This window comes from Taudactylus pleione, unplaced genomic scaffold, assembly GCF_031769625.1.
Source record: "Taudactylus pleione unplaced genomic scaffold, aTauple2 ptg000032l, whole genome shotgun sequence".
Taxonomy (NCBI): Eukaryota; Metazoa; Chordata; class Amphibia; order Anura; family Myobatrachidae; genus Taudactylus; species Taudactylus pleione.
Genome location: NW_028284434.1, coordinates 10,769,508 through 10,785,889, shown reverse-complemented (window position 1 = coordinate 10,785,889; position 16,382 = coordinate 10,769,508). Strand labels below are relative to the sequence as shown.

General features: G+C 46.3%; 1 protein-coding gene across 2 annotated transcripts in view; it reads left to right on the top strand.

The window, feature by feature from the left end:
- Positions 1-5,121: 5,121 nt before the first annotated feature.
- TECPR1 (tectonin beta-propeller repeat containing 1) overlaps positions 5,122-16,382 on the top strand; it is a 150,103-nt gene continuing 138,842 nt past the window's right edge. The window contains exons 1-2 of one of the 2 annotated variants that reach the window (XM_088451967.1): positions 5,122-5,216; positions 14,372-14,597. In XM_088451967.1, coding sequence (XP_088308093.1) covers positions 14,373-14,597 — 225 coding nt within the window. In that variant the 5' untranslated portion in view covers positions 5,122-5,216; position 14,372. Of the gene's footprint in view, positions 5,217-14,368; positions 14,598-16,382 lie in introns of both variants that reach the window. The other variant, XM_088451966.1, reaches the window with a different exon arrangement.

Below are 16,382 nucleotides of genomic sequence, written 5' to 3'. Positions count from 1 at the left end.
TGGAACCACACTGACAGGGCCGATCCATAAACTCTGAGGGATGCAAGCCGTAAGCCCAGGTCAAGACCTGACTGCAGAAATGCCAAAATCCTAGAAAACTCTGAACACCTGAGGGTCATAGCTTCTAGAACTCGCACCACTGAAAGTAAGTGTGCCACACTCTGTGGTAAATCCGTGCAGAGGCAGGTTTACGTGCCCTAAGCATGGTACTGTTGACAGAGCTTGAAAAGCCCCGGGACCTTAAGACAGCTGTCTCAAGAGCCACGCCGTCAAAGACAGTCGACCCAGATCCGGGTAAAGGCAGGGACCCTGAGACAGCAGATCCCGACGTTGAGGCAGAAGGTACGGAGCGTCTACAGACAGGCCCAAGATCGGAGTACCAAGGACGTCTGGGCCAAGCTGGAGCCACCAGCAGAAACGTGCCTCCGTCCTGTTAGATCTTTCTGAGTACCCGAGGGAGCAGGGAGACTGGAGGAAACAGATACGCTAGGTGAAACGACCATTTCACTGACAACGCATCCACTAGGCTTGCGCCTGCGTCCCTTGTCCTTGAGCCATATATGGGCAACTTGTAATTGTGACGAGAGGCCATCAGGTCCAATTCCGGCAGTTCCCACCTGTCCACGAGAAGTTGAAACACCTCTGGGTGAAGCGACCATTCCCCGGGATGCATGTCGTGACGGCTGAGGAAGTCTGCCTCCCAATTGAGGACTCCCGGGACGAAGACTGCCGATATTGCTGGAAGGTGGCACTCCGCCCAAGTCAGGATTTGGGACACTTCCAACATCGCAGCTCGACTGCAGGTTCCTCCCTGGTGATTTATGTATGCCACCGTGGTGGCGTTGTCTGATTGCACCTGAACTGCTCTTCCGAGAAGAACGGTGCCTGATGCCAGAAGAGCACGGTACACTGCCCGTAGCTCTAGAATGTTTATGGGAAGGACGGCCTCCTCCGCCGACCAACGGCCCTGAAGAGACAACGAGCCAGTCACTGCCCCTCAACCCCGGAGACTGGCATCTGTCGTGAGCAGAACCCAGTCCGGAATCCAAAAGGGGCGACCCTGGCTGAGATGAGCTGACTGCAGCCACCACGCCAAGGACCGGTGCACTTCCAGGGACAATACCAGTATCTGGGATCGTATCCGGCGGGACAACCCGTTCCATTCCACAAGAATCTGCCCCTGCAGGGGTCTGGAATGGAACTGGGCGAACTCCACCATGTCGAATGCCGACACCATGGACCCCAGGACTCATTACCGAATGTATTGACACCCTGCCACTGCTTAGGCAACCGTGTATCCTCAGTTGTAGGGAGGATACCTTTTCCAGAGTCAAGAAAATCCTTTGTTGACTGGAGTCCAGAAGTGCTCCCAGATGGACCATCCGTTGAGATGGGATCAGAGACGACTTCTTCCAATTTATTAACCACCCATGTGCTTGAAGACAAGCAATTGTCAGGTGGAGATGATGAAGAAGCACCTCCGGGGAGCTCGCCAGCAGCAGCAGATCGTCCAGGTACGGCAGCAGCCGTATACCCTGACCCCGAAGGTGGGCAGCCATGACTGCCATCACCTTGGTGAAAACCCTCGGAGCCGTGGAAAGAACGAAAGGCAACGCCCGAAATTGGTAGTGATGGTTTAGGATAGCAAACCTCAGGTACCGCTGATGTGCCGGTGCTACGGGCACATGGAGATAGGCGTCCTGGATATCGAGGGAAACCATGAAGTCCCCCGGTTCCATCGCCAGGATGATGGACCGCAATGTTTCCATCCTGAACTTGGGAACTCTGAGGTACTTGTTCAGAGACCTTAAACTCAGAATAGGGCGATGAGACCCATTGGGTCTCTGCACCAGAAACAGAGATGCGAAGCTTTGGACTCGTCCAGCGAAGGACTCGTGCAAAAAAATTGGTGGGGCGGCCTGCACCGAAACGACAGGGCGTACCCTTGAGAGACTACTTCTCGAACCCAAGCATCCGTGGTGGTACTGAACCAACACTGGGCGAATCTGAGAAGTCGGCCTCCCACTCTGGGGTCCCCCAGGGAGAGGCCCGTCCAGTCAGGCAGCAGGTTTATCCTCCTGTTTGGAAGAGGGGCGCCAAGCATTCCATATGCTTCTTGGGTTTGGATGAGGCTTTGGTCGCTGAATGTCTCGGGAAGGACTGGCCCTTGGCCTTACCCTGAACCCGAAAGGACCGAACGGCAGTGCTCCTCACCCTAGCCGGCGCAGAAGCCGAAGGGAGGAAAGCCGACTTGGACTTAGCCAAGGTATCCACTATTTTGTCCAAATCTGGACCAAATAGCAAATCTCCATTAAAGGGGAGAGCCTGCAGACCCTTTTTAGAGTCCGCATCAGCCCTCCAGGACCGCAGCCACAAGGATCTCAGAGCAGACACAGTCGCAGCCGAAACTCTAGAGGTTAACATACTTGCGTCCAATGACGCTTCCCCAATATAGGAATCGGCATCCCTCATTTGTGCCACTAATGCTCTCTGAACATCCGGAACACCGTCCGTAAGAGAATCCTCCAAGGCTTTGGCCCAGTTCTCAATGGCTTTAGCCACGCAGGAAATGGCCATGGACGGGCGCGCCACCGCTCCGGAGAGCGACTTCAAACAAATCTCCACTTTCCTGTCCGTTGGATCCTTTAAAGAGGAAATAGACGGCAATGGTAGTGTAGCGGTTTTAACCAAGCGAGTGACATGTGAATCCACCGCCGGTGGAGTCTCCCATTTCCTGCAATGATCCTCAGGAAAGGGATAATGAGAAGCCAACCCTTTCTGCGGTTGGAATCTCTTTGCTGGGTAATTGCCAGGCCGCCGCCATATGATCCGCCAACTGATCGGACAGAGGGAACACATTAGAAGTAACCTTTGCTTTCTTGAAGTCAGGAAACTTCGACTTAGGTACCAGTGCCTCCTCTTCTACATTGAGAATAGCCCGCACCGCCCTAACTAATGCTGGAACATTAATGGAGGACCTAGGCTCAACCTCCTGTCCCACAGCATCAAAATCAGAATCCTCATGGACCTCGCCATCATCTGAAGAGGGATCCGATTCTGATACATGCGCAGTGAGTAAACTCACAACAGGCCGCTTAGTCGCCTTCTGGGGCACATCACCCTGCAAAAATGACTGAAAAACCGAGGATGAAGCCGCCAAACTCTGTACCGATTTGGAGAGAACATCCACCCAAGGCGGAGGAGCCGACTGAGGGAAGCCCTGAAAAGGCACTACAGACTGTTGTGATACAGGGGGAGGCTGGACATACACAGGCAGCCCCGAATACTGTCTCACAGTCTGGGCCCCGGAGGGAGACCGCAATACCTGCGGAATATCCGGGGAATGGGAGATAGAGTGCTGGGACAATGCCCCAGAAGGGGTCACTGTAGGGATCGACATCTGCAATAGATGTCAGCACTTGTGAAAACATCGCCCAAGGGGGGTCCTGCTGCATAGGGGGTATAGAGGGGCCAGGTGCCAGCTGGCACTGCCCGCAAAGACCATCCTGAGATAAATCCTCCCATTAACACCAGCAGAACAGCGTCTGCAGGAAAGCAACACAGGAGCCCCGGAGTGCTCAGTCTCCTCATCAGACATGATACAGTAATTATACAATAAATACTTATCAGCAGAGGACATACGGTGTTAACACCCTCGCACTCACCAGCATGCAACACAAACAGGCCCAAAAATATGGTACTGTGTAGCACACAACAGTATGTGACTGACCTCACAAATACATGATTTATAAAAGTGAGGTTAATAGAAAAACGCCTCTCCCCCACACACCTTCGGGCTGTAGGAGAAGCAAAGGGATAGATATAAGCTGACAGCAAGTAGAAAATGAGTACAGACAGCAGCACTAACAAAGTCACATACAATGCAGGAAGATTGTACTTACTGCACCAATCGTTGCCCTCAACCACCCAGATTCAGTGTCTGGGGGGAGTTATAGCGCTGTGTACACTGTCCTTTAGGTAGGGGAGAGGTACACAGGGGGACCTGACCATGCACCTGCCTGGGAGCCTGCGTTATAGCCGGAGAGCTCTGAGGAGGAGTGGCCAGCAGAGGAGCAGCTCAGCGATGCCAGTACACGTGAGAAAAGGCGCGCTGAGCTGAGGAGCCGCTAAACCAGGGAAGGCTGCCTCCCCTGGCTAGTATTTAACCCCAGGGATGCCGGTTCCCCTCCGGAACTTCTACCCTGGTGGTCCAGCGGAGCGCGGGGTATGCCTGCATGAGGGGGAGCCCGCCGCCGCTACTAGCGCCGCCGGTCTGTCCCCAGAGACCGGCGGCAACTGACTGCATTTACCCCCGCGAGCGGCGCTAAGAGCGCCGCTCGCGGCTTACCTGTTCCCCGTAGAGTCCGGCAGCAGTCAGAGGGAGGTCCCGGAGCCATGCTAGGACTAACTCCGGGGTCCCGCTGCGATCGCCAGATCAGTACTGGCGTCGCAGCGCCAGCGGGGTATTGAAGCGGCAGCATGGACGTCCAGGACAGTCCTATGCTGCTGCATTAAGTGTAAAACAAGAGAAAAAATAAAAAAACTTTTCTACTGTAAAAATAAAGCTTAGGGGCTGCTCCTGCAGCCCCACTGCACAGTGCAACCGACTTCGGCCGGCACCAAACTGAAACTGAGGTGCCTGTGGCTCGGGGGCGGGGTATAGAGGAGGACCCAAGTGCATCCTGGGAGCTAAGGCTTTAACTGTATGGTGCTCGTGGATCCAGATCCAAGCTATACCCCAAGGTCAACCCTGTGGACCCCCTATGGACCCTGAAGTAGAAAATAATAATAATGATGATAATGCTGTTGTGATAATTGCACTACACATATCAGACTATATAAAGTAAGAAGAACTGTGAGATGACTTGGGAAGTACTCCTGACTCCCTCCCTCGGTGATGCCCATGACTCCCTATCTATCACTACCGACAGTGTGCACTGTCTGCAGCCAAACTACTGCTCTGTATGCCGCTGTCACCGAGTCTGACGTGGAAGTACTGCAACCAATAGCAGCTCAGCTAGTAGCCACTCTCCTGATGCAGTAGCCAATAGTAGAGCGTAGAGCGTTGAGCTGGGCAGTGCCCGCCCCCGTGTCTGCTGCTGCTTCTGCTGCTGCCGGGAGGGAGGGGAAATAGAGACATGATGGCCTCACTGTGTCAACATTCCCCATGTGTATGTGTGTGACCGGGCCCTTGCGTGTCATTGTGGGGCGGCCAGGTAAGCTGCATGCTCTCAGCGCTGCTGTCATGTGCCCTTTGCTGCCCTGCCAGTGCTTCACCAACCTGTCACTCACAGCCTAGCACTGTCTAGAATTTACAGGGTTAACGAGATCGTTTATTAGGGTCGTACACTCCCCCTCCCCAGTGGGCATAGTGTTTGTGTGATATCACAACTTCCTATTACCTGTACCTAAAATATGTCAATATATCATGTATGTTGCATGGTAGGCATATGTGTGTGTGTGTATACATATACTGTAACCCTGCACAAGAGTGTACACCTATAAATGTTTTTTAAATACTTCTCATAGTTCATATCTTATACAAGTAGTTTTGCTGTCAATTCAAGAACTGCACAATATGCTAAGTAATGTAATGTATGCCTTGTGTGGTCTTATTTATATAAACAAGTGTATTTGGTGCAACACAATGTTACATATACTACAATAACAGTATTATAAACTCAAATGTAGTATGTACTGTTGTACTGTACAGTGTTTGTTTGTTTTTTAACTATCAAGTCATTGCTATTCCTTCTTTACAATACTTTATGTAAAAAAGACAGTGAAGTTCATATATGTTGGTAAATTGCAAAAGTAAGATCCTTCATATGTAGTGGTTACTGGACAGTAACTGGGCTATTTACAAAATATTTTTGAGCTTTTGTCCTCATTAAAATTACTGTAGTCATTGTTTTGAAGACCCTGTCACTATGTGAAAGATTCCTCCTCCTCAGCGGCAGCTTTCCAGGAGTTCCTGCAGTATGTTATGAGCACAGACATCACTCCCAAAGCCCTTATATATGTGCATTTAGCTTTGACCGGAGGGGATTTTGCAAACCTCTCGGCTTCGCAAGTCTTCCCAAGACTGGTATATGGTAATGCCATTCAAGGGAAAAATGCTAAATTGCAAAATGCCTCCGTCTGTCCCCATATGCAGCGCTGTACCAGAATTACCAGTCCTCAGGCGTTAATACTCTAAGATCATCCAAATGACCCACCCCCGCCAAAACAAACACGCACACATGTATGCAGCTACCAAACATGTTTATTTTACTCAATGCCAGATACAGCTGTTAAGCTGGGTCCATACATGATTTGTCATGGTACTGTACCTACGACCTCTCTGCACGACCATTGTGTAGTGCGTACTTCCAATCTGTTGTTAGTATGCAGCTTTTATTGCATAGACGCATATGATGTGCTGCACGTCAGATGGGATGGTGTGATATACGATGTGGAGTACCCACAAGCGTTGTTCACGACGTTTGCACAGTATGTATGCCGGGATAATCCATCGCACCATCAGAAGGACCGTCGGATGATCGGCTAGTCGTTCAGGTGTATACCCAGCTTAATGTTCACCAACAATTTCATATTTAGATTTTCAATGTGTGCTTATTAATTATCATTATCCCATAGCAGCTGAAAAGATGGGTGAATTTCCCAACCTGTTCTAGATACAGTAAATGACAGCTGTTATCTAATCATAACTCCAGTCTCTGATCACATTTTTAAACAAACTCCTCCCACCAACTAATTTTACTACAGTGTTGCTGCCCATAGCACTCCCACAATTTTCCTGCATTAATTTACTTTGATGATATCGCACATCTCCGATGTTTTAATAGCTGAACATGTGCAGGAGCCGCAGATCTGTTTCTGTGATGTTGCTCGCAGTGCCCCAAAAGCTTCAGTGTGATTAACATTCTGCTGGAGTTTGAGGGCGACGACGGCCAGCATTTCAGAAAATGGGCCGTGTCGGACCTATTTTTTGGGCTTCCTTGGGCGCAGCTTCATTGGCTCTGGCAGTGTGATTTCACTGCACATCTTGAGTAACCAGAGAGTTCCTCAGATGTCCTATGGACACGCAGTTGAGGCGATGGTCGTGTCTTTGGACGCAGCATGGGATCAGAGAAGCCAGCAATGGACATTACATAATACGCCTTCTGCGGCTTTTGCATAGTCGCTGAATACAAGATGTAGTGATTGTGTGAATAGCGTCCATCTCTGAATCGGCCAGTCAGTCCGCTGATTCCTGAGGTACACTGACACTGCATTGGAGATTTACTAAGCAGCGGTTTTGGATATGGTCTGCAAAATTCCACACAATGTTCTGTTAATTGCATGTATGACTCTCTGTACCCACTTCCATTTACATATATATATATATATATATATATATATATATATATATACACTGTTTTCACGTGTGTAAGACTACAGTTGTGTTTACATACAAAGTACCTCCGTGTGCTATAAGTCACGTTAAACATAACGCGTGAGCCTCGTGAGACTCTAGCGCGTGCAACTTTTTACCTTCAAATGCTTCTTATTTGCAAAGTGAATAGGACGCACGAGAAGCTTCTGCTGATTAAAATGATATGCAGCATGCCTATATTCCGTGTGCGACTGCGGCTATATCTGCATGCTACGTTACAGCGTCAGTGGCTGTGACACTGTAACGTAGCACTTCACATGCAGATACACCCGCGTCTCACACGCACAAGCTGCTTGTGCGTCGTATTCGCATCGATTTGCGATTAAGACGCATTTGAAGGTAAAAGTCGCACTAAAAGACACTCAGCACTACTGAGTCATGCCTCGACATGGTGTGACTAGAAGGGATGTTCAACGCGCAAGGAAGTAAGATGTATGTGGACACATCTGTATGTTAGGTGCTACGGAATCTGTTGCGCCTTGCAAATAAATGACTATGATAATGAGATACACATTTTTTCTGGCTTTCTCAGACAATATATTCAATTAAAATGTAATTTCTTAACTCAAACATTGATAATTTATTATGGTTACTATAACAGTGTCCAGTTAATACAGATTCTCAGTGGCAGAAATGTCTCTTTTTATAGGCATCATACTGAAATGATATGTGATTTGAGCCTTTTTGTTCATCAGAAAATGTTTGCCTTTTTCTGCCAGTATGATGAAAGGCAGCTTTAATACTTTTTACTATGTTTGTTTTTTCCCCATGTGTAAAAATCAGGGCAGTGGTTTACAATAATGCGGTTTGGTCTGTACTAAAGCTTAGCAGTTTCTAAACTGTACATAAAAACACCAAACACCATACAATTTGGGGAAACTACACTTCAGTACTGTACTATTTCACTGTATTTACCCCTAAGGCTGTACAAGCCACAGGGAGCTAAGATCCAAAATACAGAAGGAAGCTTGTCTAAATATTGTTCAGGCTCCTTGGCCTATAGGACACAGAGGAGAGCAATTACACCAGTTATAGGAAATATTTAATTTGTTTAATTTTCAGAAGCCTGGAGTTTAAACGGCTGAGCTAGGATTTCTGGCTGTATTGGTAAATCTCATATTACAGCTGTGCATATAAAATTTAAGGTGACTGTGTTCCACCTGATATGCCCTGCACGCAGTTTCCATCATTATATCATCATTACTCTGGTCTCCTGTGCTCGGTTATCGTTGAAAATAGTCTCGGAATTACGTCTTTTTGAACAAACAATGGTAAATGTCCGGGGTTTTATATTTAGCAAATTACTGTTTTGTTTGTTTTGTCTTTTTACAGTATTTATAGTCATTTTTTTATATTTTTATTCATACACAAGAAAGAAGGTTATACCTGCCGTATTGTATTTTAGTTACATCAAACGATTGTCAATCAAAATCAATGGAAACAACTTTTCATGTGCTTAAGACCTGGCTGAGGGTAAACATATGTTACTGGTGAAGACCTGGATATGTATTGGGATGTTCCGTGGAAATGCTATTTTTACGAGTGGCTTTTTAGAACTTATGTTTCAGAGAATAATTGTCCAACTCAGCATTAATGATTTATATTTTAGATTTGATAGAGAACAATTTGAGAAATTCCTTTTTGTTTTTGAATTTCAGTTCTATAGATCTAAGAGTAACCAGTGAGGCCCACGGTGAGACTTCCTTCAAGATTCGGAAGTCGAAAGAGGACACTTTAAGCACTCCTGTGCATCGTAGAGCCATACATAATTCATTAAAATGACATAGTCACTATTCAGTACCATTAAAAAAGAGCTAATCCTGCTGGACAAGATTTAAGGTTTAGGATGAATTGATTTTCCTAGTCTGATTTTGATAAGCAGGGTAAGCAATTGTTCAATAAATTCATTGGGCTATGATGCCTTACAGAAAGAACTATTTGTCTGCTTGAACGTGACAAGGAGATTTTAAGTGTACACTTCAATATCTTAAGAGTCAGTATAATTCTTCAGTATTCTCTGTCTGTTAAATCCTCCATTACATATAGGATTGGTTTGTGCATAGCCATATTAAGGAAAATAAGCTGCACCGATCCTGCCTAGCGGACTGCGCTTGGGATTCATATCAGTGTGCAAGTTTATCTATTTACAATAGAAAGCTTTCTGTAGTGCCATGACTAATAAGGTCATAGGACCTTACAAATTGGCAGACATGGAGTAAACGGCCAGAACTATGGGGGACAATGGAGGCGCCGGGCGCCAGCACTGAAGTGGCACCTCCTCCATTGCCCACAATATATTCACACCACTTAGGGCTGTAAATATGTACTCAGAGTGTACCGTCACGGCCACCCAATGCATGGCGATCTTTCCGGCACCTGAGAAGCTACCATAACCATATACTAGTGGAGGGGTCCATGTCAGACCATCAGATGCTGCTTCGGTCTATCTATAGCCTGTCCCCGTTCATTGATGTCGCTGCTCCTCAGCAGCTTCTCATGCCACTGTGACTCTGACGCTCCCCTCACCCGCAACTCCCCGTTCCACTCCTTCCTGAAGGCAGCTCTAGCCGCGGACCTGTGCTGCGGAGAGCATAAGGGTGGCTGCAGATCTTCCAGGAGCTGGATGTCACAAAGGATGCACCAGACAGAGCTGCGGGTAAGAGGGCATGGGAGGCGGGGAACTGGGACACAAGCGACTGAGTCTGGGGGCAGATCTTAGGTGGAGCAACTTCCCGGCATGTGAAGTAGTCGGTAGTAGACCGGGCAGTTTGTGATTTGTACTTTCACAACAGTAGCAATCTTACAGTACAAACTCAGTCCTCAAAGCCCCCACATCAGGTGGTTTTCCCCTCTATATATAGATAGATGTGCACCATATTTATTTTCCCTTATTTTAGGGGAGTGGCACCAAATTATAACTTGCCTCCGGGCGTCTGGGATGAACTTACGCCACTAGGAGTATAGTTTGTATGTCTTTATCAGGGGCGCCGAGAGGGGGGGAGGAAAGAGTGGGTACAATTTACCCAGGCCTGGGCTTCCTAGAGGGGCCCGGCGCTGTACCCCCCCCTCCTCCCTCCCTCTCTCACAGCAGACCAGCACATAGCATGGGAAAAAAGCAAATGTGGGTGGCGCTGAAACACACAGCAAGGGGTGATAATAGGTATCTTTAATATGCAAACATAAATGATACAATAAAAGCATTAAATAAATCTCCCGGGAGTGAAAAAGGCAACACTTATACTAAAATGACACAATGATGCTCATAGCTCCACCAATGCAATCCAGCCTGAAATAAGTTAAATCAACTGTAATAGTTCCATACACATGAATCCAGATAAGGCTAGAATCCACTTCCTATATGGCTAAGTAATAATCCTTGGATAAAGGTAGGGCCACTGTGGGCATTGATAGTGGCGCTGAATAAAATAATATCGCGTGTAAGGGTGAAAACTGGGTGACCCAAAGTGCTAGCTTGTTGAATAAGTAAATCAAGGTGCTGAAATGTCAATCAGTTGGCATATGATAAGATTACAGCATGTGCTGGACTGCAGTGGGAGACTGCTCGCAGCTGCTGAGCAGCACCAGTTTCCTATGCCTGTGGAGGGGAGCAGGCCCGTCAAGAGCCGCGCCGGGCCCCGGTAAAATGGAAGCTTGGCCTAATCGCGGGAGGCGTGGTCACGCCCCCTTAGGTTAAAAAAAATAAGTTTTGCAGTGCCACACAGTGAGCCCCCTCAGCCATGGAGACTGCTTTTTAGCAGCTGTGAGCAGTCTCCATGGCAGTCCAGCACACAGCAGCGTGTGCTGGGCTGCTGTCATGTAAGAGGGGGGGAGCGGTGCCGGGCCCCTCCAGCAAGCCCAGGTAATTTATACCCGCTCCCCCCCTCTCGGCGCCCCTGGGGGGCAGCAATCACACTGACCGTGCCCCCCCCACTGGCTTTGCACCGAGCTGAGGGGTTTACAACGCACCCCAGCACGCTATGCGGTGCTGCAAAAGTTTTTGTTTTGTTTTTTTGCTCAGGAGGGCATAGTCACGCCTCCCGTGATTAGGCCACGCCTCCCTTCACCTGGGCTTGGTCGGGTTTTCTACGCCCCTGGTCTTTATATGCAATGAAAACTGTGGGAAAACCTATTTGTCAGTTTCAGACATGCTTTAAAACACTTTTGCTCTGTTACTTTGGGGCTTGACACTGCAATGACTAAATATGTCTTCATGTTTAATTGTGGAGTTGCAAACTGGCTGAGGTTAACGGGATTGGAGAAATTCAGGGCTGGTATTGAGAAGGGGAATCTTGATAATAATTTTTTAAATAGGAGAGGATGTCACTGGTTTCATAAACTGAATCACTGAAACCTAAATACACAGTATTTTTTTCTTTTGTTACTGTTCTTGATGCTATCACTGCCCTTTCCAACTCTATGGATTGTATGCTCTTGTTTGAACAATGCTATTTGTACTGGAGTTTCTTAGTCACACAATGGATAACACTGCCCTGGTATGAGTAGTGTTTCCTACTCTTACCAATCACATGGAAGAACATTTCTGATAAATTCAGTCAGCTACCGTTCAATAAAGGGCAATGGTAAAATCATTTAAATTGACCATATGTAAATATTAATGCCCTGATGAAAGCTTAATAACAAACAGCTGAAACTCATGTCCGGTTTGTGTTGCCCTGCGGTCGCACCGCTATTTTTATTAGAAATAAAATTAATAATGAAAAAATAAATAAAACTAAAACAACCTCTCTAATACAGTGGATCTCGTGTGCATATTCCTAGAATACACACACCGATGTATACCATAGGCCTGAGCCATGAAGAAAGCACCTAACTGCATCAGTGGTGCATTTACAAACAGCCAATCACAAGAGGATCGCTAGCGCTGGCAGCCGTCATCAACATCTGGACCTGCTCCTGACAAACAATTTGGCTTTCTCTGGCTTATATGCGTTGTTTTCTCTGTCTATGGGGCTGATTCATAGTTGTACGCTGGAACGATATATTTGCAGTTTGTAAATTTTTCAGGTCCTACAATGTCGCTCACTGTGCCCCAAAGGCCTCAGCATAATTTACACGGGGGGGGGGGTGATTGCCCCATTTTCTGGGCATGCTAAAGCCAGTGGTTGCATCTTCAGACGCAGCATCACTGGCCCCGGCAGCGTGATTTCACCAGATGTCCTAAGACAGCTGAGGGTTACTCAGATGTCCGATGTTTACGCAGTTGATCCAATGCTGCACCTCTGACGCAGCACTCTCTGGCACAGCAGCGGATCAGAGAAGCCGGCAGGGGGTGTTACATGTACAAAGAGCCAGCAGTTGTGCCATTTGCGTACAACTATGGATCAGGCTCTATATGTCTGTTCTCGATTGATTGAACATGCCATTACAGTCCCCAGCCTACGTTACAAAATAGTAGCAAGTGTTGATTTACGCTTCTGTATAGGCATATGTGCCTGCGTCTGCTTTCAGGCATGCCCAGACTCATTTGGCGCGAGATATGCTACGCAAACTGGTATACATATTAATCTGCATCAGCCCCATTGAGTTTACTCTCTCTTTGTGGTTAGGGTTACCAATTGTAAAGGTAAAATGAATGGGATTTGTACTATAGTAGCAAATTGTTTTCCAAATTATGATGGCGTTCTAATTTTAAGTCTGCATAGTCGGGGATAGACTGTACTTGTGCGTTTGTCCGTCTTACGTTGAGTAAGTTCTATTGAGCAATCATTTACATACATGGTTACAGTATGAGGTGTCAGGGTGACATGTGCTTCTACATTGTCCCTCTGTCTTGTATCTAATCATCTTTTGCACAACATTAGATTGTAACAGAAAGGAAACTCAGCTACTCTGAGACTCAATACAACATGTGTTGTAATAACAAATCTTTCTAAATATTTGAAAATTGTTACATTACAGAGGCATCCCTAATTCCTATCCCCATGAATATTGTTCCACCATACAAAATGGCTGCCTACAATGTTGTTAGTGGTCCGTTCGTTTTACTCAATTCAACATCATTAAACTCCGTAACAAATCATTAAGTATATTTCTGCAGCATCGTTACAGAGGGTCTGATACGGACTTATGAGCAAAGCAAAAACAAGCAAGTCATTTTGCACTTGGAACAAACCATGCTGCAATGCAAGGGGTGCAAATACATTTATTATTCTTGCATGCAGGGCAAATACTGGCTGTTATTGCATGTAGCCCACAAATGCTGGGCAGCTTTATATTTACAAGAAAAAGAAAAAAACCAGCTGGTGCTAATACACTCGATGTAGACTAAATGAGATATGGTCAACTTAGCAGCTGTTCAACAGTGGAATACTGCAAGTCCACAAAAGGAAAGAAAGAAAAAAAAACCTAAGATATTGATTTAAACTGCGCTTTGGTGACCATATCACACACAAACTGACAACACAACTATACAACGTTATTTATTGTAAAAATGTTATCATAACACACATAAAAACTTGTACAAGAGCAAAAAAATCCACAAAAAAGCAACAATCTTTTATAATAATCAATTCATATGAGTTATATTGTAACCCTTATTCAAAGGTATCTCTTACATGGAATCCTTGGATACAGTATCCCAAAGAGCTGGATAAACACAGTCCCGGCTGTTATAGACAGTATCCACACTGTTCACTCCGCAATAAAGTGAAATACTGAAAAAGTCCCAAGATTGAATGCCAATATCTGTGCCCTGATGGCTCTGATGAAATTACCTGGTGTAAAGAATCATGTTAGGAAGACTGCTATTGCACAGCCTGGTTTCTTTTAGTAGTACTCATTGCTAATACCACAGAAATCACCCGCAGCAATCTATGTACAAGCTGCTCCACACAGGGACCCTTCCAGGAATTGCATGCACACCCCCAATCCATCATATCTGAATTTGTACCTTGTGTCTGTTTTTGTCAGCAGGATGGTGAATACTGTACTATGGGCGGCAGATATTTGGGGCAAAGTATACACTCTGTCTACAGATGGGCAACAATGGGAACTATGTAAAGACGAGCATCTCCAGTTCAAACGTATATCTGCTGTACAAGCATGCTGCTGGGGCATCGCAGGCAACAATAAGATCTACATCTACGTACATACCAGCGACCTGCCAATCCGATATCAAGAAGAGACCTACGAAAATCAGGTGTGTAATCCAAAGGGTCACTTGTATTTGCAGCTTGCTTACAGTATATCCATTCCAGCAGTGAAATATACCCAGTGAATGTTGTTTGTTTAAACTAAATATTGTGAGAATTTAAATATTTGTTTTACATTTATTTATTTATTTTCTCCTTCATCCACTAGGGGACACGAGAGCTCGACAGTGGGGTATAGATGGTGGTAGAGTAGAGCCTGGCACTTTAAATAATTTAGAAGTGTGACTGGCTCCTCCCCCTCTATGCCCCATCAGCCCCAGTTTGGAAATTATGCCCGAGAGAGCTGGTACACTGTGGGGCTTTCGTATGTTATTTATTTAAAATTTAATTTTTAATAATTTTTCCAGTGAGGACAGGCAGACTGCGGACTGCGGCAGCCTGCCTGCTGCGTGGGAGCCGCCGGAAAGGAACCACCACGGCTACTGCAGCCTGTGTCCGGTGCCCTGAGAGGGATCCCCTGCTTTAAGACACCTGTCTCTGTGTGCCGCCACAGCTGGAAACGGCTTGTGTCCGGGTTCCTTACTGCCCCCTAAGCCAGAGTATACCACTGCTCTTGAGTAGGAGCAGTGGAGTAAGACTGGGCTCGATGACAGCGTTCCACAATCAGTGGCATAACTAGGGCAGAGCCGCCAGGGCTCGTGCCCTGGGCGCCATGGTACTGGTGGCGCAGGGGGGGTGCCACCTCCCATGGTACCGGCCTGTCCTTGATAGCCATTTTAGTGCCGACCGCAGTGAGTGCTGTCAGCGCTACACATTTACTCAGGACCGACTATAGGCTTCCCTGCGACCAACATCGGTCCTGTGCTGCACACACAGCCGAGCCCCTTCCCTTCCCCTGAGCGCTTACCCAGTAGTGCCAGGCGGAGGGTGGGAGGCGGGCTCCAGCTGGTGTATTTACACACACATTGCCGCCAGCGTGAGATGGTAGACAAATTTGTTGCTAGAGGTTATAGCGTAGTGAATTAGAGACATTAAAAAGAAAAGTAATGAATATTCCAAGTGAACAAACCCTGGAATGCGAACAAAAACCCAGGTCGTTATTACCCATTGATAAAATACCTTGGGTTAATAGATTTAGTCACACGAGTAAAGATACCACGCAGCAAGCAAAAAAATGTTAAATAGTATTTAGTGACCCAGATTTACCATCTTTGTATAACAAAATATTGTTACCCAGCTATACACGGGGAAAAAACAACAGAGATCAACTAGTCCAAGGGCTAAAAAACAAAAAATACCCATTGTCGACCATTTGTGTCGATCATTTTCATGTCGAACTTTTGACCCTGTCGACCTTTTGTACCTGTCGAACTTTTTACATGTCTAACTTTAGTGTGTCTGACTTTTTGCAGTGTCGAACTATTATCTTTGTCTAACAATTGAATATCTAACATCTGGTGTCTATCTAGACATTGTTTAACTAATTACTGTCTATCTATAGTCGAGATCCCATACTATCAACCTGTATAATTAATCTTTGAACAAAAATCTTTAGCGCCCTCTTTTTCTTTGTTTTTGATATTACTTTGAGGCATCAGACTAACAGGATGTCAATTGGAAGGTGCTGCTTCTATATTCCTTTATATTGTTTGCATTGAGCACATTCTAGGGGCATCCTTTGTAATGTATATATTAAAATAGATGCATAGGTATACCTTTAATTCCACAATCACTAGTAACCAGGTAGGCCATGTTCGTCTAATCTTTTAAGCTGAGCGGGACTTGTGCTTGCTTTGGGACCATGTGCACTAATTTTGTAAGCTGGGTTTTTA